We start from the raw sequence: 23,135 nt of genomic DNA, 5'->3' as shown, positions 1-23,135 counted from the left end.
GGAGGGGGCATCATTAAATGTAAACTGAGAGCTATTTAACAAAATGTGTTAAATTGCTCTATTTAAGAGGCTTGAGTGAACCGCCATGCCTAATTAGTTTTATCTATTTTACACAATAATCTATTTGCTCCAACAACTTGCAAAACATTTATAATACTGTAAATGATTATGGTAGCATTAGCAACCTTATCACTAGAACTGAAATACGGCTGGATTGAATATTAGCAATTAGTATGTTTGTTCAACATCAAATTAGAACTTCCTACTTTATTACACAGAAGGGCAGTAGCTCATTCCTAACAGATCGGTGACATTGCATCTGATTGTACCTAAACAAAAAACACTTTAGAAACCCAAGTGTCGCATCACCTGCGGCTTGACGCATTTCCAAGTTAGGGAAAATGTATGGCTGAGTATTGCCTAGTAATCCCATTCCTAAATTCTGAAGAAAACTTTTCGTAGAATCAGATTCTACATCACATGAGTGCCTGAATGCTTGTGGAGAGTCTGTACTGTATTGACGTTATACCAGAGAAAAAAAGTAAAGGATTGAAAGCTTCATACTTCACTGGCAGAATGAACATAGAACTGATGAGAACTAATGAAGAGCATTTTTTATGGTAGAATGAATTTCACCAAAAAGCCCGAAGTGTCCTTTTACCTGGATTAAGAAGGACATACCATTTCAGTCATAATCCCGCTGCCTATGGAGGTGCAGCTCTGGCTATACTACTAGAAAGCAACATTCCACCCCATTTTTTGTTTTTCTGTCTCTGAAATGACAAGCTGGCAGAGCTCAGGGTTCATACTTTTAAATCTAGTCCCTTGAACTCCTCAGCTGTACAGTCATTTATCCTGTTATTCATTTTCATTCCCCTCTTCCCCTGTATTTTGGAACTGGCCTGAACTCAGTTTCACTGCCCAGTCTTATGAATTATTTTTTAATTTTTTTTTTTTATGGTTTATTACCAGGTTTCAGAGTTTTGAACAATCTGTGTCTAGTATTGCCAGTTACAAAGAGGTTCCTCCAGCTTTCCCTGGGAAGCAAATTCTAGTGAAAGACATGGACATAAATAGAGTTTTCCCATCGTATCTAAGAGACTTCAGCTACAGATACGTACTTACAGTGACATTCAACTATCAAGTGAAGGCCAAGAGTAAACTATTTTTCCTAGTTACTGATGGGTAAGAGTAATAGGATTACTATTAGTTGGTGAGATAAGCAAGTACCAAAACTGTTTTACTGTGGTGCTCTAAAGGCTTTGACAATAAATACCAGAGCCTTGCAGATGGAGCAAGGGTCTTGGGCACCAGCAGTATGGTGAATTTCTTTGAAGAAATACCACTCCGGCAGTACATGTCAGAACAATAAGCCTGTTCCAGATTCCTACTCTGAAAAGGTAAAATTGGCTAGCATGCTGGCCTTAGACTTAGCTCAAGTCTAAATCGAAATAAAAGGTTAAATCTACGGATGAAAAAAAAATAGATCATTAGAGCATCCACAAAACGTGTACCCTAACGTATGATTTTTCAGACCTAACAATTGCTCTTCCAAAAAATATTTTCACCACTGCCTTATACCACAGAAATATATACTCTCCTAATACCACAGATACACTGGTCTCTCCCTTACAAAACTGAAAGTATCTTCAGAAGAAGGTCCTATATTCAGATGAATGACTAGATTAAATACTTATAGGCCAAAAACATAATCTATGAAGGGCAAACCTTGTGACATAGTCATTGATAAAGTCTCTCAAAGTGATTACATATATTCTTGGGGTTTTTTAAATTTTCATTAAATCATAATTAATATTTTACAGATCCGGACTTCTGAAATGATCTGTGCCTGTACCAGATCAGCTACGTACATGCTCAGAAGGCTTTATACATCTAGGTAGTTATGGTGCAAGTAATCATAGTAATTGTGTGTGCAGGTAGCGTGGATTTGTGCAGGTACTGTTTAGAAAATTAGAGCTATGAAACCAAGGGAAACATACAGCTGAAGTGATTTTCTCATTAACAAAGGGAAGGCCAGATTCTCTAGTTCAGTGCAAGAGAGGATCAATGCCCAAAACACCGGCTCATTTAAAAATACATATTCATTGGATCAGACTTTCAGGGACTAGTTTAGTATTGACTAAGCTCTGGTTTTGAATTCAATGATAAAATGCCCTGTAAAGAATTCAAAAAATAGCAATTCTTTTAAAGAGTATCTTGTCAATGAAGTAAAAGACTATGCTCAGTATTTCCTATATACAAGAATATATATATATATATATATATATATATATATATATAAAAAAAAACCCTTGCTTTACTTGGATAGTCAAGAAGGATTTTTATTCTGTATAAATTCTATCTGGGTTTATAACTTTTAATAAGAGCAGATACTAACAATAAAAATACAGCAGTAAATGCTGGAAGTATTTCGGGAAAACATATTTCCATTGGTTCAAAAAAGTTTTCTTATACTTGATAACCCCCAAAAAGTATATAGTTCTAAAGTAAAATGAAGGTACTCAGAAGCGTTTGCTACTCTTTCTTAAACAGAAGTAGTCAGCTAATGGAATACTGATTGCAGAATGTGAGTGAGAATAGTGTGGAAGTAAAAGCATGTCATAATTGTTATTGAAGTCAAACAGAAAATGAAGCTGTCAGTTGTGTAATATACATTTATATGTATGTTCTTTCATAACTATAGATGGGAAAACTTGAGCAATTTGAACTACAATATTTTAGTGCTAAACTTAGCGTTCTAGCGAGCCAATGCTAACAGTTTTGTACCATCTTTCTGAAGGCAGCTCAGCAGCAGTTAAATATAATGTTTCCAAAAATTATATTTTTTTATGTAAAGCCATCAAAGCCTTATGGTGCAAATGAAAGAACTTTTAAAGTAAACTTACACTATTTAAAGAAAACTGTTAGAGCTACTTGAAAAATTGATCAACTTTCCTAGTATTCCTGATTCAGCATAGCGTACAAGCTTGCTAGGAAACATGCATTTGTGTTTGCAGATTTCAGTGCTCATTTAAGTGTCTCGCCAAATCAGGACCTCAGAGGCTAGGCGCGATGGCTACCACTTCATTGGCTGTCATATTTACTTTACATTTATAAAAATATCCAGCACCATAGGCTTTTTGGTAGAGGTAGCCCACAGCAGATCGCTGACTTGACTTCTTAGCTGTCCAGGACCCAGCTCTAGCCTTACCAGTTCTGTCTGATTTGAGAATGGCTGCTCTTCATCAGGACATCTTCCTCTCACTGTGGGCTTTCCACCATCAAATCCCTTGACAAGTTCTCCACTGATGGAAGTCAGCCCAAATTCTCTAGAAAACTTGAGGCATTACATGTATGTGTATTACATTCCGGGCTGACCAGAGAAATAGCCCAGTACAGCTTTGGGACTAGGAGCCCCTTTCCTAATCCTTTTCCCATTATATGCATGTTGAACATTTGTAATATTGCCATCTCAATTTCTCTATGTGCAAAAAAAGAAGAATGAAACTTGCCAACCCCGCAGAAGGATGTGGCTTCTGAAGTGTTCTTAAATGTTCTGAAGACAAAAACTGCGTTATCGAGTTAACTTTATTGTCGGAGCAATCCAAGGCAACCAGGAGCTCACAAATTGCTATGGGCTTGGCAGTGAGAGTTCTCAGCTGTACAGCTTTCCTGTTGCTCATAACAGCATCAGCATCGACCAGCAGCACACTGTGTGAAGGCTGGGTTTCTGAAGAGGTGTTTTGTTTTCCGGCTTCTCCTGCCACTGTAGGAGATAAGTGAGTTGTCATCAGTGAGAAGTGGAACATCTCAGAAGGCCTCCTGGTCCAATGCCTGCTTGTCTAGAAATGTAGATACAAAGACTGAATCCCTCCACAGTTAGGTTGTTACTACTTTTTTCTGAAACTTAATTCTTCGCACATACTTTTTGGGACGTTTTTGTTTTGCCATATAGTACTGGGTAATATCTCTAGTTTGAATTAATTGAATTCTATCTGACAAATGTTAAAAATAGCATTTTTAAGAAAAGACACCATCAAACAACATTCATTCTGAAACCAAATAACATACACAATCAACAAAAATCAGCACAGATAGTACTTCTTGCTTATGTTCCTCTCAGCCTGTCGGTGTGCTAGGCCCTTCAGCTGTGTTTTCTGCTGTTTGGCTCTTTGCTTCATTAGAGTCAATCAGATGTCTAGATCACGTGTACATAAGGCTCCATATATTAATCTAAAAATGTTGGAATTTAAAGTGCAAGACTAAAATACCTTTTTTTTTTTCCCCTAAACTGGAGGGCATACTGTCTGCTTGCAATAAAAGAACAGATGTCAATACTGCAACAAAGCCAGGCTCTAAATTTGAGAAGCGAAAGCTTATTTGGTTAGTTGCCTTTATATACAAAGTTGAATAACTTAGTAAAAAAGGAAGTGTTTCTAGGAAGGAGATTTTTTCCATTTTGGCTACAACATCATGCTGCCTCAGCAGGGTGCACGCATCACTTAAAAATTAAGCCGATTTTCATTCTTGATTGAAAATGCACAGAACACCTAACAAGATGCCAGGTTCCTATCTTAACAGACTGATGAAATGTGGTAATGGTTTTCTGTGTTGGAAATCACGTTTTTAGTCAGATGACAGACAGCAATAAATGACAGTTTAAATTATTTTAATGAAATTCTGAAATATGGAAGAGCAGACAAAAATGTCCAATGGGTTCGCATAACAAAAATTGAGGACAAGTTTGTTTCTGTACAGGTTCTTTTGTCTTCTCGGTTTTGCATAAAATACATCAGGCAGGACGTCCGAACTTAAAGTGTAATGATCATAAAAATCACCATGGTAGCTGGGGTTCTGAGGGTGGGGAGCCATGCGTCAATTTAAAATTATTGTTATTGAGATCTTTTCTGTCAGTTAAAATTTACCAGACACTCCAACAACTGAAGTGTAGGAAGGTAAGATAAATAATAATTAGCAGCCTTTCTCTGTAGACGCACCATCTGTGCCATGCCAGCAATCACAGCCCATTAGGAAGAGCAGTTCGTTTAGCTGCTTTGCGCTCGCTGCAGCATTGGCACTGTTTGATAATGAATGCACCCCCTTTGTTTAGCAATCATGACTCATTGTTATCGGTAATTCAGCGATCACGGTGGTTTTAGCCCTGCTAATTCATGTTGCAGCTGCATTTCTAGATTATGGGGAGACCATCTTTCTCAAATACAAACTACCACTCTCAACCCTTTCCACTTTCTTGGGTAGGGTAGATTATCATCCATAAGGGAACTTGCGTAAAAGGAATTTTCAAGCAGTAAAGACAACGGGCGTGTAAATTAATTCATGTAAGAAAAAAAGCCCTGTTTCTAAAATGTTCCTGAGTTTGCTTATATACCTGCTAATCGTTTTTCTTGTGATTGCTGCGAACTGTCATCCACCCAACCAATTACAACCTACACAAAGGGGCAAGTGCATCAGAGATTATTACTGGAGCAGTAGTGATTTAAATTATTCTTCCTGTTAAAGAGTCAGCAATTGCACCGCGCTGCCCAGGGCTTTTTAGCTTCTCTCTATTTTGAAGAGGTAAAACTAAGCGCTTTACCACTTACATCTCTTAAAAACACCAAAGAGAACAACCTGGTGATACCCCCAGCAAATGACCAAAGTCCCCTGTGGATAATTTAACTCATTTTGCATTACCTTTGATGGAAAGCATGAACTATCCAAAAGTTGTGTTGGCCAAAAGGTTCATACAGTCCTGCAGATGTTCAGTTCCACCCTGGAGAAAGCTTAATTTCAGAAGCAAATGAATGATCTTAATATACTTCTATGTAAATAGTTATAAAATGAACGTAAATTTCCAGGAATTAAATTAAAACTGGTAGAGTTGCTCAAGGTACGTGCCAATAGTAGTGGATGGTGAAATATATCAGGCTATAAAAGGTTTGGGCTAAATCCAGCTCTAGTCTAAAAAATGGCTCTTGCATCAGCTCTGGTCCTAAAGCCCTGCGCTCACAAAGCATGCAGGTAGGTGCTTGACTGGAAGAGCCGTTCTTGTCTGTAAAATTAAGAATGTGTTTTAGTGCTTCACTTTTCACAGCCTGCTATTTGTCTATTGTTATGAAGTAAAAAGCAGTAAATAAATGGAAGTGATTGAATTTTTCTTGTTGCTAGTCCTTAGAACTTTTTTTTTTTTTAATTTCTACGTAACGAACTGCTTGTTGCATTAGTGAACAGATGAGTCTTAGGGAATAAGTTATATAGATTCAGAAAATCACCTTGTATTTGACCACAGTCGCTCTTCTTTCCTTCCGCTTTCAGCTGCTCATTGGTTGGCAAGACATAGCTCCTTGTGATAACGACATTTCCCAGGCTAAAAATTAACCTTGTAGGAAAACAGTTGGTCCGTTATCTGGAGTGCCTCTTTTGGAGGCCAAGTGTACATGTAAAAAAGCCATTTCAAAGAGTGCATTAGATTCTAGACACTGCTTCTGTTCACAGCTGAAGCTCTGAATATTAATTCCCTGACCTGAAAATCAGCCCTTGATGTTTTGGAGGAGAAAAACATCTCTTTATTTTTCACTGAAACCTTAAGAAACTGCAAGGTGGGTGACATCAGCAGCAGTGCCGGTGCTGCCAGGCGCTGCGCCTCCTGCTTCGGGGCCCTCGCCTGAACCTTGTCCATGGCCCCATCCTCCTGCAGCACGAGCTCCAGCGCCTCAGGCCAGCGGAGCTTTTGCAGGGCAACGGCAGCAATCCTGATACCAAGAGCTCTTTGCAGTCAGTGTCTTTATCTCATTCCTTACAACCTCCAGTCATGGGATTTCTCTCCCCCCCCCCCCTTTCATATTTACTGCATAATATTAAGGCATGTATTGATTTTTGGCTGTCCAAATGTAATCAGAAGGTTTACTGAGCCCATCCCTGACTTGGAGAATAAAGCAGGAGGTGCCGTTCTGTGCACTGGAGAATGGCAGGCCCTTTTGGAATCAGTGGATAAACTACAGGGAACAGGCAGAAGCCAATGCGAAGCAAGTTGAAAACTGTTATTGTATATGTAAATTACTATTGTTCTTTTCCTTTTACTTTTATATCCTGTTTTGATTTTTTCCAAGCTATTTATTTGTTTTTAACCTCATCGTATCAGTGGTGTTAGGTGATATATATTCTTTTAGATATTCTAAAATCCCAGAAAATTTCATAAAGAGCTGATATGACAGATTGCGATTTTTATCCTGTGAATAAAATGTCCAGAAAGAAATCAAACGTTCTTTTGTTAGCATTTAATACTTATTAATACAGTGGAAATTGCACTCTCAGAATTTTTTCACTGGTAATATTTTAGAAAACTGAGATTATGAGCTGAGTCTCCATCTTTTACAGGGACCTCCCGGAGCAACTGGTGCTGAAGGCAGACAGGGTGAAAAAGGTGCAAAGGTAATACGTTCAGGATTGGTTTTTCAGGAGCATGGAAATGTAAACTCCATGTAAATGAAAAGTAAATCGTTTATCGTGCACTGTGTGAAACTAATCAAAGTAATAATGGGTGAACTGTAAAATGCAAATTAAGAGCCAGAATTAGTAGCAGTACGTAATGGAGTCTGTGGTGGACTCTGGGCAGTGCAGCCCCAACTTGGCTCACCCCTGCGGGAAAGCCAGATGAGCGTGCTTTGCTGGCACCACATCTTGATATAAAGCTATCAAAATTTTGTTCCGAAAACCATCCTGTGCAGAGCACTCTTTTAGAATAGCTTTTCAAAGATGGCGTGAGGAAGCTTTGCTCTCCCTTTGCAGGTTGTGCATCCCTGCAGGGCCAACCGGAGGCAGGTCCTCCCCTCTGACCTGCTGCTTGCGTTCTTTCTAGGGTGAACCTGGTGCAGAAGGGGCTCCTGGAAAAACAGGTCCCGTTGGTCCACAGGGACCTGCAGGAAAGCCTGGCCCAGAGGGTCTCCGGGGCATTCCAGGCCCTGTGGTAAGTCAGCGGAGCGTACAATAATATTTTTAAATGTTGCATTTCTCGTATATCCTCTGATAAAGCAAACTTCATGGTTTTTTTTTCTAGGGAGAACAAGGTCTACCTGGAGCGCCGGGTCAGGACGGCCCTCCTGGGCCTCTGGTGAGTACCCTTCCTTTCAGTGCCAAAACAGAAAAAGCTCCCTTGAAAATATACCACCACCGTGTCTGTGCATTTATAGAAAAATGAATCTACGAGTCAGTTCTTAGCACGAAATCACTATTTTTCTGTGCTGGTAAAATCTGATACACGACTGCCTTCATTTTACTGCTGTACTTTAGCAGGCAGCTGTGCTGAACGCTGCTGAGTTATACCAGGTAAAAAGTGGAATAAGGCAGTGTAAATCCCAGTTTTTGAAATCCCCTGAATAGAATTAAAAATAAAATGAAGGAAGCTTACAATCAAAAAATCTACTTCCGTCCCCACATCAGCAAAGCTTAATAGCTTAAACAGTTTTGTTTCCTTAGCAGTGGTAAATTTTGTACATCCGTTGATTTTAATGGCTGCTAGCTTAGGAGAACTTTATTCATAGGGTAAGTTTAGATCATATCTATTCCTTAGAGAAAGCAAAAGTTAAATCAGAAGTAGGGCCAAAAGGGGACTTCTGCCAAAGAAGAAAACATGCTCGTTTTATAAAAATGAACAGCAGCATCATGTCTGTTGTTCGTTGTGGCAGTCCCAGGAGGTGTAATCCATGACCAAAGTGTTTCAAAGGGTCTGCATGAACCAAGCTCCCCATTTCTAGGGCATCTAGGGCATACCACGGCTCTGCTCTGTGTTAATAATATGATTAAAGCAAGGGAATCTTATAGATGACACATTATCAAATTATATCATTGCTTCTATTTACACTTGCTATTTTAGTGCATTTGTTCTAACAAGCTAAAAAAAACCCAACACTGTGAGCACAAGTTGCGCGATATTGGTGTTCTTATTCAGCATTACGTGCAGAAATTCAAATCGGAACTGTATGGCCAGCAGGTTAATTCTTCGGGTGTCAAGCAGAGGTGATCCAAGTTAGTGGAAAGTTCTCATATCCCTTGCTCTCCAAACTCACTGCAGTAGCGTGCACCTCTCTCATCACAGCTGAGTGACACACTGGGAAGAAAAAGCTTCGAAGCAAAACATGGACTGTTAAAGTTTGGTGGAAAAAATAAACAAGTGTTAACACTATGAAGGCACTTTACAGCTTGCAGGCAGTGTTATCACCTCCTAAGTAAAATCCAGTCTGTTAATTTGGCCGGAAGATTAACTATGCCAATATATGCAACGAGATTAGTGCAGGAGAACAGGGCAATCAAGAGCCATCCTCTGCTTCAGAAATGATGTGGTTCTTGAAGGGGAAAAGGAAGGCCCTGAGTAGGAAGTGTGAAGGAAATCCTCTGTTTGTTTTCCTATATGGATTTAGAGGATACAAAGGATACAGGTTCTTGGGTAGCCTTAATACGGAAAGTTTTTGCGCTTAAGCTATATATGTGAACTGAAAATCTTTCCAAAGAGCATTCCGGTTCCCAGTGAGAACTCAGGGTCTGAACATCAGCTATAAAATTTCCGTATCAGACTTTCCCAGTATATAAAAATGAAAGTGGAAAAATGGGGAATTTAAACTGAAATGCTGCATAAATTAAGACTTTTATCCTAAAGCAATCCTTCACGTTCATGTGCATATGTGATCATGAGCAATTGCCTTTTCTTTCATTGACTGAAACACTTTCATGGGTGAAAGTATTTGGGTAACTATTTACATTCCCGAAAAATGTTCCAAACACGCAACTTCTTAACTTATAAGCAAAGAGTTTCAGAACATATATTTTTATGCCACACACTTCCCCCCCTCCCCATGCACAGTGATCTGGTGCATAGGTCTATCTATCAATCACTTCTGTGTATATAATTACAGATGGTATTACAATGGCACCTACATATAATTTCATTTTTCTCTGTCCCTTAGAAAACAATAATGAGCAAATAATGTGCTGGGGAAACCTGACACTATAGCTCTTTGTTGCCCTTCCTGTTAGCACTCTAATTTTGTCTGAAGTCTCATGGCTAACATACTGCTTGTAAGTCAGAGGGTGGGAACGATGAATGAGAAGCTGCAAGGAAAAGGACTCCCCGGTGCTAAGCCCACAATAAAAACCTCTGCTTTCCAAAGAGCTTATGATGGGACCACCACCACAGTTTTTAAACTATGTGCCCAACTTACAAATAAAATGCACGGGGGACAAATCGGGGAACCGAAAACTGATCCCCTCAGTTACAATTCTGTGCTAAAATCTAAAAGCCAATGAACAATTATTCGGCAAGAATAAGCATCCCTTTCCCACATTTCAGTCACCAGAAGCCTCTAAATACATCATCAAGAGATCTCTCTTCCAACATTTGAGAGCTTAAATATTCAGTTCAAATCTGAAGCTGAGTGTATTAATGAACTATATACCTCCAAATGCACAGGCTGCCTGTCAGCTCAACCAGAACTTTTTTTAGATGCATTGCTGCGACTTAAAATTTATTTTGGATTTTAAGAAAGTAAAGTTTGTATGTAAAGTTGCTGAGGTTAGGTCTCTGTCCTTCCCCTCCCTCCCTCCCTCAGCTATCAGGAGAAGAATATGAAAGCAGATTTGCAATAGAGCACAACACACTGCAGGTGAAAATGTCTGATTCTGTATTCCAAAAGCTTAAAAATTTCACTTTTCATTCATGAATTATGTATTTCCGAGGCTTTTGCATCTAATGATATCCTGAAGTAGAGATGGAAAGGGTACGCACAGAATAATATTTTGTACATGAAGTGTTACGGCACTTTTGAATCTGTGCCAGGTTGAAAAGGTCACTTATTACTGCTGCCCGTATCATAACTTCACAGATGTCCACTGCCAGCGGGAGACTAGTAGTGATGAGATACTGACTTAGGCTAGCAGCTCTCCGCCTAATGCATACATGTTCAGTGTGAGATAAATAGCCTCTGAGAAATGAATGCCTTTTCTGTGCTTGCAGATGCACTGCATGGCCTGAATTTTTCACCTCGTTCTGTACAAATGACACAAAACCCGCACTGCCGTTCTTATGAACCTCAGAAGGTTTCTCAAATGCCTCAAAACTCTTCTAAAATTATAGATCAGGATTAAAATAATTTAGAAAGCACGGAGAAAAAAGCAAACCAGGGAGATTCTAACAAGCTTCATATATAATCTTTTTCTGTGCCATCTATCCAGCTATATTTTTGACTATTGGTAAAATAGTATCTTCAATGGACTGCTCTTATGACCCCAGTAAAGACAAACAAAGCACTGTCAAGGAAAAGAAGCTTGTCTCAAGCTGTAACAAGATTATTCAGTGGTTTTTGCAAAGGATGTGCAGAAAGTAAGACCTATCCATGTGGATGTGTTTATCCTTCGCAGTAGTTTCCCCAGTATAGAATCATAGAATCGTTTGGGTTGGAAAAGCCCTTTAAGATCACCCAGTCCAACCATTAACCTACACTACCAAGTCCACCACTAAACCAGTTCAAGGTAGAGTAGCAATTTCATGTTTCCTGGCTTGGTGGCTGGATTATTTATAACGAAAGTAAAAACTAAAAAAAAAAAAAAAAAAGTAAGCAAGACTGCAATAGAGTTTTCCAATAGATTCTCTAAGCGGCAGCTTACATCTGAAAAAAGTGAGTCTTTTGGGTTGTCCCCTCCCCACACCCACCCCAAAAATGTGGAAGGGCCATTCTACAATGGTTCTGTTGAGCCTGTGTTGGTTGTTCATGGCTCTGTCTCCAGCCCCAGCATATTTCTGATTACAGAAATCTAGCTGCATGGAGTAATGTTTAGGGAGAACTGCAAATAAACGTTAGAATAAAGAGTATTTCTTACTCAGTTTCGTAAAGGAACATATGCCTTTACTGTGCTGCAGAAAGGATGGCTTGTACATACAAATTAAAAACTGTAAGCTGCTTAAATGATGTGAACCATGTAAGTACCTAAAAAGGTGTCGGGTTAACACCTCTGTAAGGTAGGGGTATTATCCCTATGCAACAGATGAGGAGTGGAGGCCCGAAGAGACTAAGGCAGTTCCTAAAAGCATTTAGGATTGCCCGGACTGGTATTGCAAAACCTAAGTAATTTGTCTAACTAATCACATTTACAAAAGTGACAAAGGACCATAAGCTTGTACATGTCAGCGGAGGTAGCACATCTAGATCACATTAAGTAAGCTTGCAATGTTGAGTAGAAAAGACTTGAATATTTGGAAAATATAGATTTAAATGCATTATTCATGGTCATACAGGAATTTCAGGTGGCAAGTCAAGGAAACCATAATCCCAAGACAACACCCCAAGTGCTGAAACAAAATACGAGGTAGTTCCCCAACAAAACAATGTTGAGGAGCAGTTTTTATAAGCCACCTGATTTATATTCTGCAAAAATCTTACTGAGCTGTAGTAAACTGGGAGAAAACAAATTAAGCGGATATTTTCTGCTGTCTTATGAAAGAAAGGGCTAAAACAAACAACTAGAATAAGGTACAGCAATTAAGGTGGAAGTAATAATTGAAAGCATGTAATGTAACCACAAGCAAAATTAGGCTAATCAACAAAAAATTATTTGAATATATTTTTAAATATCACTTGCTTCACTGGATGCTTTCAGTGCTCTTTAAGAATTTAGTTGACCCTCTGCTTCATAGATTTCTAATCATACAATGCTTTACAGATGTCTAATTATAAAGTAATTTAAATGCTACAGTAGCTCATTATGCAGTTTTAAACATAGATTTCAACTTTATCTTGGGCCCTAAATCACATGCCATCAATCACAACCATCAACCTCTGAATGACTCTGCACTTCGACTTACACTGCCTTTAATAATATTTCAAGAGAGCATGATCTGTGCAGTATGTTAAAACTTATTTTAACATTACTTCCCTTGATTTATTTAGGGTCCACCTGGCTTGCCTGGCCTGAAAGGAGACCCAGGCTCCAAAGGAGAGAAGGTATACTTTACTCATCGCTTGTGCCTTTGTAATCTCGATCCAGTCTAAAAGTCTGTATAAAATTAGCAAAAAGAAGCACTGGGGGTTTTGTATCGGAAAGCGAGACAACTTACCATGTCTACCAATCAGCTTCCCATGGCCTTAATAGTAATCATGAAGCTTTAAGCCACTTCTGATATCCTGGAGGTATGTGGAAAGAAAAAGATTACTGCCCGTGTGGTAACCTGTTGACCATGTGATTCTTCCTTGCAAAATCCCAAAGATGTAGATGTAACGAGAACTGTTCATTTTACAAAACCAAAGTAAGTAGAAATACAAAGTATTTGAGATTTAAGAGCTACAACACTTTCTTTTGAAATAATGGATTGAGACACCCGGGATAGCATTTTCTAATGGAATCCCAACAATTTATTGCTTGTGTATCAGAGAAAAATTGTCTAGAGAAAGGGATGTGAATATGATTATATCTTGTGAATTTCAGCTTTTGGTTATGTGCTTGGATCAGCTGTTTATACGTATATTATTATATATAGGTATGCATACATATATATACACACACACAACATATCATATAATATTATATATTACATGTGGGGAAAAATGTGCAACTCTAAAACATGCTGATAGCGTCTAAATGTGAAAGTCGGTATGAAATTCGTACCCACAGGTACTGTTTCTGTATCAGTTTCATTAAGGACTATGTTGCTCTTAGATCTCTCTCACCGAATAAGCGGTGACAGCTTGCAAATAATCTGCAAGTCTAAAGGCCAGCTACCAACAATGAATATGCTTTCAGAATAATTTGTTTTCGGGTTAATTGTTGTCTAGCAACAGCGAGGACATTCCAAAGCTCTAATCTGTGTGTTTGCAAGGCATATTTATTTTATATATGTTGAGTTTTAACTGTATTTTCTTCTCTCTTGCATAGGGACATCCCGGTTTGATTGGCCTGATTGGACCTCCAGGAGAACAGGGTGAAAAGGGTGATAGGGGTCTTCCTGGCCCGCAGGGAACTCCTGGAGCCAAGGGTGATGCAGTGAGTAAAACATACTTGTGATTTCATTCGAGTTCCGTGCAAGCAAAGAGTACACGTTCCAGTCTTTTTTTTGCGAGACGTAAAGTTGCTATAAACATGGAACACCCCTGCTAGTGGTTAGAACTTTCCTAGGTGTTGTACAAACACAGTGAAGTTAAACAGCTTCAAGCGAGATCATAGAGCGTTTCAGATGATGAAGGAAACACATACACCTAAGTTAGGGATGAGATAAAACTAGCAGCGCCAATCTCATCGTGTTTCTTAACTGCACTACCCAAAGTAGCTTCCTTTCTCCTAGTTATTAAGCCACGTTTTAAGGCACTATGTAAAAAGTGAGGTTTCCAAGCCAATCTGAAGGGGAACGCAGTCGTGGCCATAAGCACTGCAGCATAAGAACAACTACAAGCAACTCAAACTGTCGGATAACATTTTAAACTTACAAACTATTTTGGACCCTAGCAAATGGCCTAAATCAAAACTAGTCAGGGTTGGACACTTCGTAGGACTGCCTTTTTCATAGATACGCATTTTTTACTCCAGTCCAGTATGTCAAATACTTTAGTTCTGTACTTATTCTCTTATTCTTTCTTAGGGAATTTCCGGTCCTGCTGGTCCACTCGGTCCCCCGGGTCCTCCTGGTTTACCTGTAAGTCATTTCATCCAGTCCTCCCGTGCAAAACGCTCCCGTGTTGTGTGGAATATACTCCAACTATAGTTATATGTTCTTGCCCGTAGGGTCCCCAAGGTCCAAAAGGTTCCAAAGGATCCAGCGTGAGTAATTCTCCTCCATATTTTTTTGTTCTTTTACTTAAAAGTATTTTTTAACATTTTGTTATTTTTTAACATCATGTAGCATGGTCAACACTGCATTTCTTTCATTGCTTTATAGGGTCCTGCTGGTCAAAAGGGTGACAGCGGGTTACCTGGTCCACCTGGTCCTCCAGTAAGTAAGAACTCTTACTTGACACACATGCGCATTACACTGACATGATGACCCTGTTTTGACAAGGGTAGAAAACACTATCTGTGAACTTTCAGATAAGGAAAATATTAATGATTGTTTGAAAATTCATTTTTCAGGAAACACAGATACACCAGACACAGAAATACATTGTCTGCACTGAAAAAGCCATTAGAAACTTTAAAAAAAAAAAAAAACCACCACACAAAAACCCCCACAAACAAAAAAAGCCCCTTGTAATAATTATTTAATGTGTTATATTGAAGCACAGGAAGTGGAATGATTTTGGTTTCCCCCTGTTAATACTCTTCTGTTTCCACTATTTCTTCTTCATATCAGAACAATCTAAAATGAAAACAGTCCAAATCCAAGTGTTTCAATTCCTTGAAATTAAATATAGCTTCACAGACCACCAGTGGGAATTTTAAAGTTTTATCAGAGGAAACATCGACAGTTTTCATTTGTCATAGGCTATGCCTGTGCTTGAGGGAATCGCCAGGGATAGAGACAATCGCAAATCAGTTCTGCACCCCTACCGTACATGAGGGCAGCACGCTCTTCCCCACGCAGCCATGTAGTGGGAAGAGTTTGGAGCACGACAGTGGTCTGGCCTTCCCCCATCAACTTTTCCTTTAAGTAAATCAAAGCATGTAGGCATAAATCTGAAGGAAATAAGTGAAATAAAGAAATAAAGAATTTGAAGAAAGCCTATTCAAAGCATCTCTAAGCCGCATCCCGTGGTCTTCCTCCACGTATTTATGCAGCTGAAAAACAAGCAGAAAAGGTCACCAGGTTTGCTGTTTTCCACTCAGGGGCCTCCGGGTGAGGTAATCCAGCCACTGCCAATCCAGTCACCCAAAAAGACAAGGAGATCTCCTGATTACATGTTATCTGATGCCGGTGAGAACATTCTGGATTACTCCGATGGCATGGAAGAGATCTTCGGTTCACTGAATTCACTGAAGCAAGACATTGAGCATATGAAGTATCCGATGGGCACTCAGAACAACCCAGCCCGAACCTGCAAAGACTTGCAGCTCTGCCACCCGGACTTCCCAGACGGTATGTTAATACTGCAGGGCGGAGGCAGACAAGGCTGAAGTTATGGTCTGCTAAGATACTTTGGCAGAGTAATTAATTATTGGTAGATGGTTAATATAGCTGCTCGATAAATGCAGCCTCATTAAATCCATTTTTGCAGGTGTAGCGGTTCGTAAAATGTATAAGAGACGTCATCTTGGTAAAAGCCAAAATTCTTTAAATACATAACCTGATCTGGTCTTAGATTTAAAACTTTACAAAGTGCTATATAAAAAAAAAGTTATTGTCTTGAAAGGTGGGCCTTGCATCTCCGGAACTATCCAAACAGGAGAGGGATGACAGAGTGATGCTATTTAGATCGATGCAAAGTCAAATCCCAAATGTCAGCATGCTGGGATAGCTAATAGCTTCTTTTTAAAAGAAACGAGAATTATTTTAGTAGCTGTATAGTTTAGCTTAGCATAATAATAAAAAAAAGCATTGGTATTGTATGACATCTATTACTGACTGTGACTCTCAAAGAATTTACTGTTCTTTCACCCTTGGAAACAGTCCTTTTTCCTACTGCGTGGCCACTGTTTGTTCTATATCATTCAGCAAATAGACCTGCAAGTTTCTCTGCTACTGCTTAATGCTACTAAGTACTAGCTTAATAAAATGCACGGTGGTATGAACAAGGCACTGTGTTCTGAAGAACTGTCTTGATTTAATTATTCTTTGGTGTTTTTTTTTTTTTTCCTAACTGAGTTTACCCCTCTGGAAAGGTTTAAATGAAAGCCAACCTTCACAGAGTTTTCATCCTTTCATGTTTTTTTTGATTGCAATGGATCTTTTTCCCAGTTCAAAACAATATTTTTCTGGTTTTAAATGGGAGGGAAAATAGATTTTGACAGTTAATAATATTTTATTGCTTTCACTCTAGATAGATGAAAACAGATGCTTGCCTTGAGGAGTAGTTACGCAGTGTATGTGCTATATGAACAGTACATATTTTACAATTCAGTACCTCCATAGTAATGAATGGTTTTTATAGAACACATTCACCTTCTTCATTTACCAGTATTTGCTTATTATTTGGAGGTTTCTTCGTATCAAAGTAATCTTATTTTGCTTAAAATAAAAGTAAATGCATTCATTAAAATACAGAATTCTCCAGGGACAAGACTTACAGGTGGGAAAGACTGTTTTCAATAAATACAGCCAGAATCAATAGAATTTTAAAATACCGCAAGTGCTTTGTCTCTGCCCTGTATTCAGAAGACAGAACTGGTGAAAGGATTTGTCGTGCCTCTGAAACCTCCACTATGTGCTTGAAACTGGACTAGAACAGTAGTGTCAGAAAATCATCTGCTGTCCTGCTGTGAAACTAGCTGGAGCTAAGGCCCCACATCACAGAAATCGTCGTCATATTAGAATGGTGGATTTTAAAAAGCGCTGATTTTTAATGGTCCTCGGCTTGGCTGCAGCTCTCTCTCATCCCCAGCCTCCATTCACCCCAGCTTCGCAGGGCCCGAATTCTCAATCTCGCCAGGCTGGTGGGGCTGCTGAAACGATGGGAAGCCTCGTGCAAGTGTTAACACTCTTTCCCGCTGTGTCACCTCATCAAGCATTAGTTAAGGTGCTTTTATCAACTAAAGCGGCCGCAAGTTTCGCTAGTGTTGCAGCTTCGTAACCCAGGAGTGAAAAATATCTTTGCCGGAGGTGTCTCTCTCTCGATGGAAGCTTTAGGTACTTGTGCCAGTACAACCTCTGCAAGCCCTGTGCCACCACCTTTTTGTGTAGATAGGTATGCAAATGACTCCGTTTTTCGCTCTCTGACCTCAGCCATGGCTTGTTTCTGCCTAAGGCTGCCGCTGCTCTCTTTCTGAGAGTGCTGTCACCACAGGCACAAATCAGCCTCCTAGCTGAAACAGTGAAATGGCCGAATCTTTGAGACCTGCAAGGTATGTTTCACACGGAACGTCCTTCCTCCTCTAGACTGAGGTCTCCGCAGTTCCTCCAAAACCTCAGCAGCATCCTGCAATAGAGTTGTGGTTTGAAGTCAAATTAGACAAACACAAAACCACGCAGATAAAAATAGACTTTGATCCCGGTGTTTTCTTTCATAAAGAACAAGAACAACAAATCACAAGGCAGAAAAGAAAGACTTGTTTTCTCATCGTTCAGATAAAATAACTGCTACAAACTTTGGAGGACCATTAGGTAGGACTAAAACCTGGATCTTCCAAATACCATTTCTACTATATAAGGCAATTGTTTTCTGATTTGTTTTAGGGGAATATTGGATTGATCCTAACCAGGGCTGTTCTGGAGACTCCTTCAAAGTATATTGCAATTTCACAGCAGGTGGGGAAACTTGCATCTACCCAGATAAGAAATCTGAAGGAGTAAGTACCAATCTGTGTTTTCAGTTGGCTGTAGACAGATCCTGCTATGCTGCTGCAATGTTGAACTAAACAAGATAATTACACTGTCACATTTTCATATATCCGTCTGTCTGATTACATTGAAATTTGCATAAATCTGAATGGAGTGGCGAAATGGTACATGGAGTTAACAATCAGCATTTTCACTCACTTGCTTAGGTGGGGAATCTATGCACCTGCTTGCTAACCTGTCGCTGCACGCAGAATGCCCCGTTGCGGTGCAGCCAGTTAAAGCGTGTAATCTAGCATGTGGCACCTGAAAGCTAAACTCACGCTGCGTTTCTCCTGTGGATTCATTTATATCTATTCATTTATACCTATGCAAAGTAGATGTAAAGCACTCTGTATTAACAGTGCCCTCACTCGTTAGACATTACCTCTGATGGGGCGTATGTAGAGGAAGGCTTTCTAAAAGCTTGCCTAAATGAGAGAGATCTATCAGCATCAACACCAGTGAAAACTCTAATTTAGACACTTCACAGGAACAATTTATACCAGCAGTTTACCTGAATCTTAACAGAGGACAACAGTCTCCCTTAAACAGAACTATCTCTCTCTCTAAGCCATCACCTTGGATTCCATTCAAAGTCACTAATTTGAAGGCATTCTATACAAGAAAAGCATCGTATTTTAGAGCTGTAAAGAGGCTGAAATCTCAGAAAGAAGAACCCTTCTTTAGTATCTGCCGTGAAATTTGTCCCAGTTAATGTAAAACCTTCGTATCTGTTAACGTATGTTTTAAATACTTCTATCTCTGCTGCTTTACCTCACAGGTTAGAATTTCATCATGGCCAAAGGAGAATCCAGGATCTTGGTTTAGTGAATTCAAGCGAGGCAAACTTGTAAGTTGTCACTGCAACATAACAGTTATTCACAAAGCAAGTACACGTTATCAGTGATCAACAGATCCCAAGGAATTTTATAAATATTTACGTAACGAAAAGACTTTTCAGACCCCCTTTTTGCCCTAAATATTAGAGCAGCTGTACGGCCTCTTGCCACTGGACGGCAGGAGCCTGCTCCGCGTTGTCCCGCAATGATCCCAGTGCTCGCCTGCACAGCTGATGGCCAGGATCTGGCTTCTGGCAGAGCGCACGGCACCGCTGAACCTCAGTGACGCAGCCGGAGCACAGATCCCCTGCCCCGTTCTAGGCACCTGGAAATACACTGAGTATGCGAAGATGAGACTGCAGGCTGACGTAACTTTATAGTTAACTAAAAAGAGATTCCCAAAGAGATTCTGCTGGTTTACGCTGTATGGTAGGAGTAATTCCCTGTCTTTCCCATTAGAATGAAACTAAAATATGTAGCTCTTCATCCTAAATACGTTGCCACAACATGAAAATCTCTTTACTCAGTCCTAGCTTTATTGAACTTTAAAATTCCATAAAATGTTGTATGTTGGTTGATTTTTTCATTAAGGACAGTTATATGGTTCTTTTGTCAACAATAATTTTGTTTTGCATTTTAACAAAGGAAATAGGTCGATATTCATGTAACTTCTTCTATTTTCCAGCTTTCCTATTTGGATGTTGAAGGCAATTCCATTAATATGGTCCAAATGACATTCCTTAAACTATTGAGTGCCTCTGCCAGACAAAATTTCACTTACAACTGTCATCAGTCCGTAGCTTGGCATGATGCGTCATCTGACAGCTATGACAAAGCGCTAAGGTTCTTAGGATCGAATGATGAAGAAATGTCTTACGACAACAATCCTTACATCAAAGCTCTTCACGACGGCTGTGCAGTAAGTAGAGGTTCAGAAGAGTCTTTACAAAACCAGCCTGTCAATTAAAGTAGGAATCAAACAAATTCATTTTCTCACAGCTTTCTTCTGAGAAAAGCTTTCTAAAGACTTTATTTTTAATAGACTGCCCTTTAGTAGATTTTTAACTACAGTACCCTAGTCCCTTATTTAATTTTCATATGTGTACCAAAAAAAAAAAAAAAAACCAACCAAACATAAGCGAAGCATCAGAAATGGAAGAAACCTGGATACAGGCTGTCAGCACTAATGTGCTGAAACTAGACTATCTGCTAGTATGAGCACAGAATAAGAAAGAACAGAAGCAAAAAAGCATAATAAAGGGAGGCCACCCTTCGGCAGAATATATTTATACTCAAAATCAAGGCATACGCAAACAGAATATTAGAATATTTAGTGAATACAGTAAAAACATGTATGAACTGAGCCATATGTATGTACCCAAACATAGTGAATTAATTAAGTGTTCAAAAAACGGGCAGAGGTGGCACTTGGGGACATGGTTCAGTCTGGTCTACCCTTGATTGGTTTAGTGTGGACTTGGTAGTGTAGCTTAATGGTTGGGCTGGATGATCTTAAAGGGCTTTTCCAACCTAAACGATTCGATGATTCTGTGAATTACATAGTTTGATATGTGACTTTGTATTTCCTTCTCTCATTTTTTGGTAGTCAAAGCCAGGCAAAGTTTGTGGTTTCAGAATCCTCTCTTAGCTGGCCTAAAATCCCTGGAGCCGTCCAACCGTGCGTCAGCTCTCTGACCTGGGTCTTTGTAGGCATAGCAACTGTGACCTCTTCTCAGAAACAGAGTGGTTTGTACTGAACGCTTTGAAACAAAGACATCAAAGGAGCAAGTGACAGTTGCAGCCTCATTAGTTATTTTGGGGTTTGATATAGGAGCATTTTGAAGGCAGTTCCTAAGAAGTCAGCGATAGAGAATCAGAGATCTGAAAGTGCCAGGATACGTACCTGAGACGCAGCTCAGGTAGAGGGCCACCAAAATGATCCAAGGGCTGGAGCCCCTCTGCTACGAGGCCAGGCTGGGAGATTTGGGATTGTTCAGCCTGGAGAAGAGAAGGCTGTGAGCAGACCTTGTTGCGACCTTCCAGTACTTAAAGGTGGCCTACAGGAAGGATGGGGAGAATCTTTTTAATGAGGCCTGTTGTGACAGGACAAGGAATAACAGATTTAAACTAAAGAAGAATAGATATAGACTAGATATTAGAAAGAAGTTTTTTACAACGAGGGTGGTGAAGCACTGGAAGGGGTTGCCCAGAGAGGCGGTGGAGGCCCCATCCCTGGCACCATCCCAGGCCAGGCTGGACGGGGCTCTGAGCACCCTGGGCTGGTTAAAGCTGTCCCTGTCACTGCAGGGGCTGGGCTGGGTGGGCTCTAAGGGTCCCTTCCACCCAAAGCATTCCATGATTCTATAGATGCAGAGTCTCCTCCCCTCAGTAATGAGATTCTAACACGTAACTGCTTTCCGTGTGTCTTGTATCTTTATTTTGCTTTTGTTATCCACAGTGGGTGAGTGTAGAGCTCCAGAGAGAGCTGGAAGCGATTTAGGGTGTAACTCCGTCACTAAACTGAGAACACTCAGATCTACCAACTTGGATGCTCCTCTGAACTCCAAGACCCTGGCCTAGCTGAAAGGGGTCTCGGCAGATATCAGAGACCATCTGAACAAAGTGCAGTCCTGATAACTAACGGCATGACTTGGCTGGATGATATTCAGGGGAGGTAGAGAGCCTTTGTAGGAAGGAAGGGTGTGCCTCCAAACCTGGTTTCTCAGTGCATCAGTTGGCAGCCCTGTCACACTACTGCTTTCCTTCATGTCCAAACAGCTGCTGTAATACTTTGTGAGACAGCTACAGGCTCGCTTCTGAGAAGGGCATCTTCCTTCTGTCTTTCAGAACTAATTAGCGATTTCTTCGCAAGGAAGACATGCACGCTGCTATGAGAATATTATTATTTATTAAATAGCATAGGTGTGAACTCGGAATGCTCTAGGAAACGTTAAATGTCTTAGATAATTTTTCATTTGTAGGCCTGTCTTAGTAAATCAAAAAGCTATGGGCCCATCTCTTTCTACAATCAAAACCATTCCATATTACGTTTTTAAAATAAAATCCTAAGAAAACATAAACTTTAGAGTTCATAATATCTGGCACATGAGGGGGCAATAATTTATAAATTCTACACTTCAGAGATAACCGATGAAGATCTACAGCACATGCTTACTGCTCCGATATATAACCATGTTTGCCTTGTTTTGCTTCTTTTTTAACAGTCAAGAAAGGGCTATGCGAAGACGGTGATCGAAATCAACACACCCAAAATAGACCAAGTGCCTATAGTTGACGTGATGATCAATGACTTTGGTGATCAGAACCAGAAGTTTGGATTTGAGGTCGGTCCTGTCTGCTTCCTTGGTTAAGCTTAAGACAAAAATCAGATCAACAAAAATGTTGCACTTTGGTGCTACCAACCCACTTCATGCCACATGCAAGTTTTGAATAAGGATGGCATAGAAAATGTGTCTCGCTGGGTATGTATGTCTTATCTAGAAAGTAATTGTTGCCCTTGTAGGGCCAGAATCACATGACTTAAACTTATTTTGCAAAGATGCTGTGGCACAGACAGACAACATAGGGCTCGCTTTAGGAACACCCCCTTTGGATTCCTTTGGTGCTGTAAAAACACGAACGACATGGTGCTCCTTCCACTACAACAAAGAGATGTTAAGTGTTTAATAAACTGTAATTATTCTATGTACAGTACTATACTGTTATTTCTCTGTCCCTTTCCAAAACTTGCATGTGTCTCTGAATTGCACCTGGCCCTTATTTTATAATTACAAAACTACAGTGTCAATACTGTGTATGTAGTCTGAAAAAATAAAGCTGTAATTGCCAGT

The 23,135-nt window shown here is 39.8% G+C and overlaps 1 protein-coding gene across 1 annotated transcript in view; it reads left to right on the top strand.

Moving 5' to 3' along the window:
- The window catches only part of COL11A1 (collagen type XI alpha 1 chain), a 165,610-nt gene extending 142,955 nt beyond the window's left edge, over positions 1 to 22,655 (top strand). Inside the window, exons 55-67 of the mRNA XM_075711675.1 lie at positions 7,378 to 7,431; positions 7,859 to 7,966; positions 8,057 to 8,110; positions 12,936 to 12,989; positions 13,918 to 14,025; positions 14,618 to 14,671; positions 14,761 to 14,796; positions 14,915 to 14,968; positions 15,799 to 16,048; positions 18,302 to 18,414; positions 19,227 to 19,295; positions 19,970 to 20,203; positions 22,509 to 22,655. Coding sequence (XP_075567790.1) covers positions 7,378 to 7,431; positions 7,859 to 7,966; positions 8,057 to 8,110; positions 12,936 to 12,989; positions 13,918 to 14,025; positions 14,618 to 14,671; positions 14,761 to 14,796; positions 14,915 to 14,968; positions 15,799 to 16,048; positions 18,302 to 18,414; positions 19,227 to 19,295; positions 19,970 to 20,203; positions 22,509 to 22,655 — 1,335 coding nt within the window. The remainder of the gene's footprint in view (positions 1 to 7,377; positions 7,432 to 7,858; positions 7,967 to 8,056; positions 8,111 to 12,935; positions 12,990 to 13,917; positions 14,026 to 14,617; positions 14,672 to 14,760; positions 14,797 to 14,914; positions 14,969 to 15,798; positions 16,049 to 18,301; positions 18,415 to 19,226; positions 19,296 to 19,969; positions 20,204 to 22,508) is intronic.
- Positions 22,656 to 23,135: the final 480 nt, after the last annotated feature.

Source organism: Pelecanus crispus, chromosome 5 (genome assembly GCF_030463565.1).
Source record: "Pelecanus crispus isolate bPelCri1 chromosome 5, bPelCri1.pri, whole genome shotgun sequence".
Lineage (NCBI taxonomy): Eukaryota > Metazoa > Chordata > Aves > Pelecaniformes > Pelecanidae > Pelecanus > Pelecanus crispus.
This window is presented reverse-complemented; position numbering and strand designations above follow the sequence as displayed.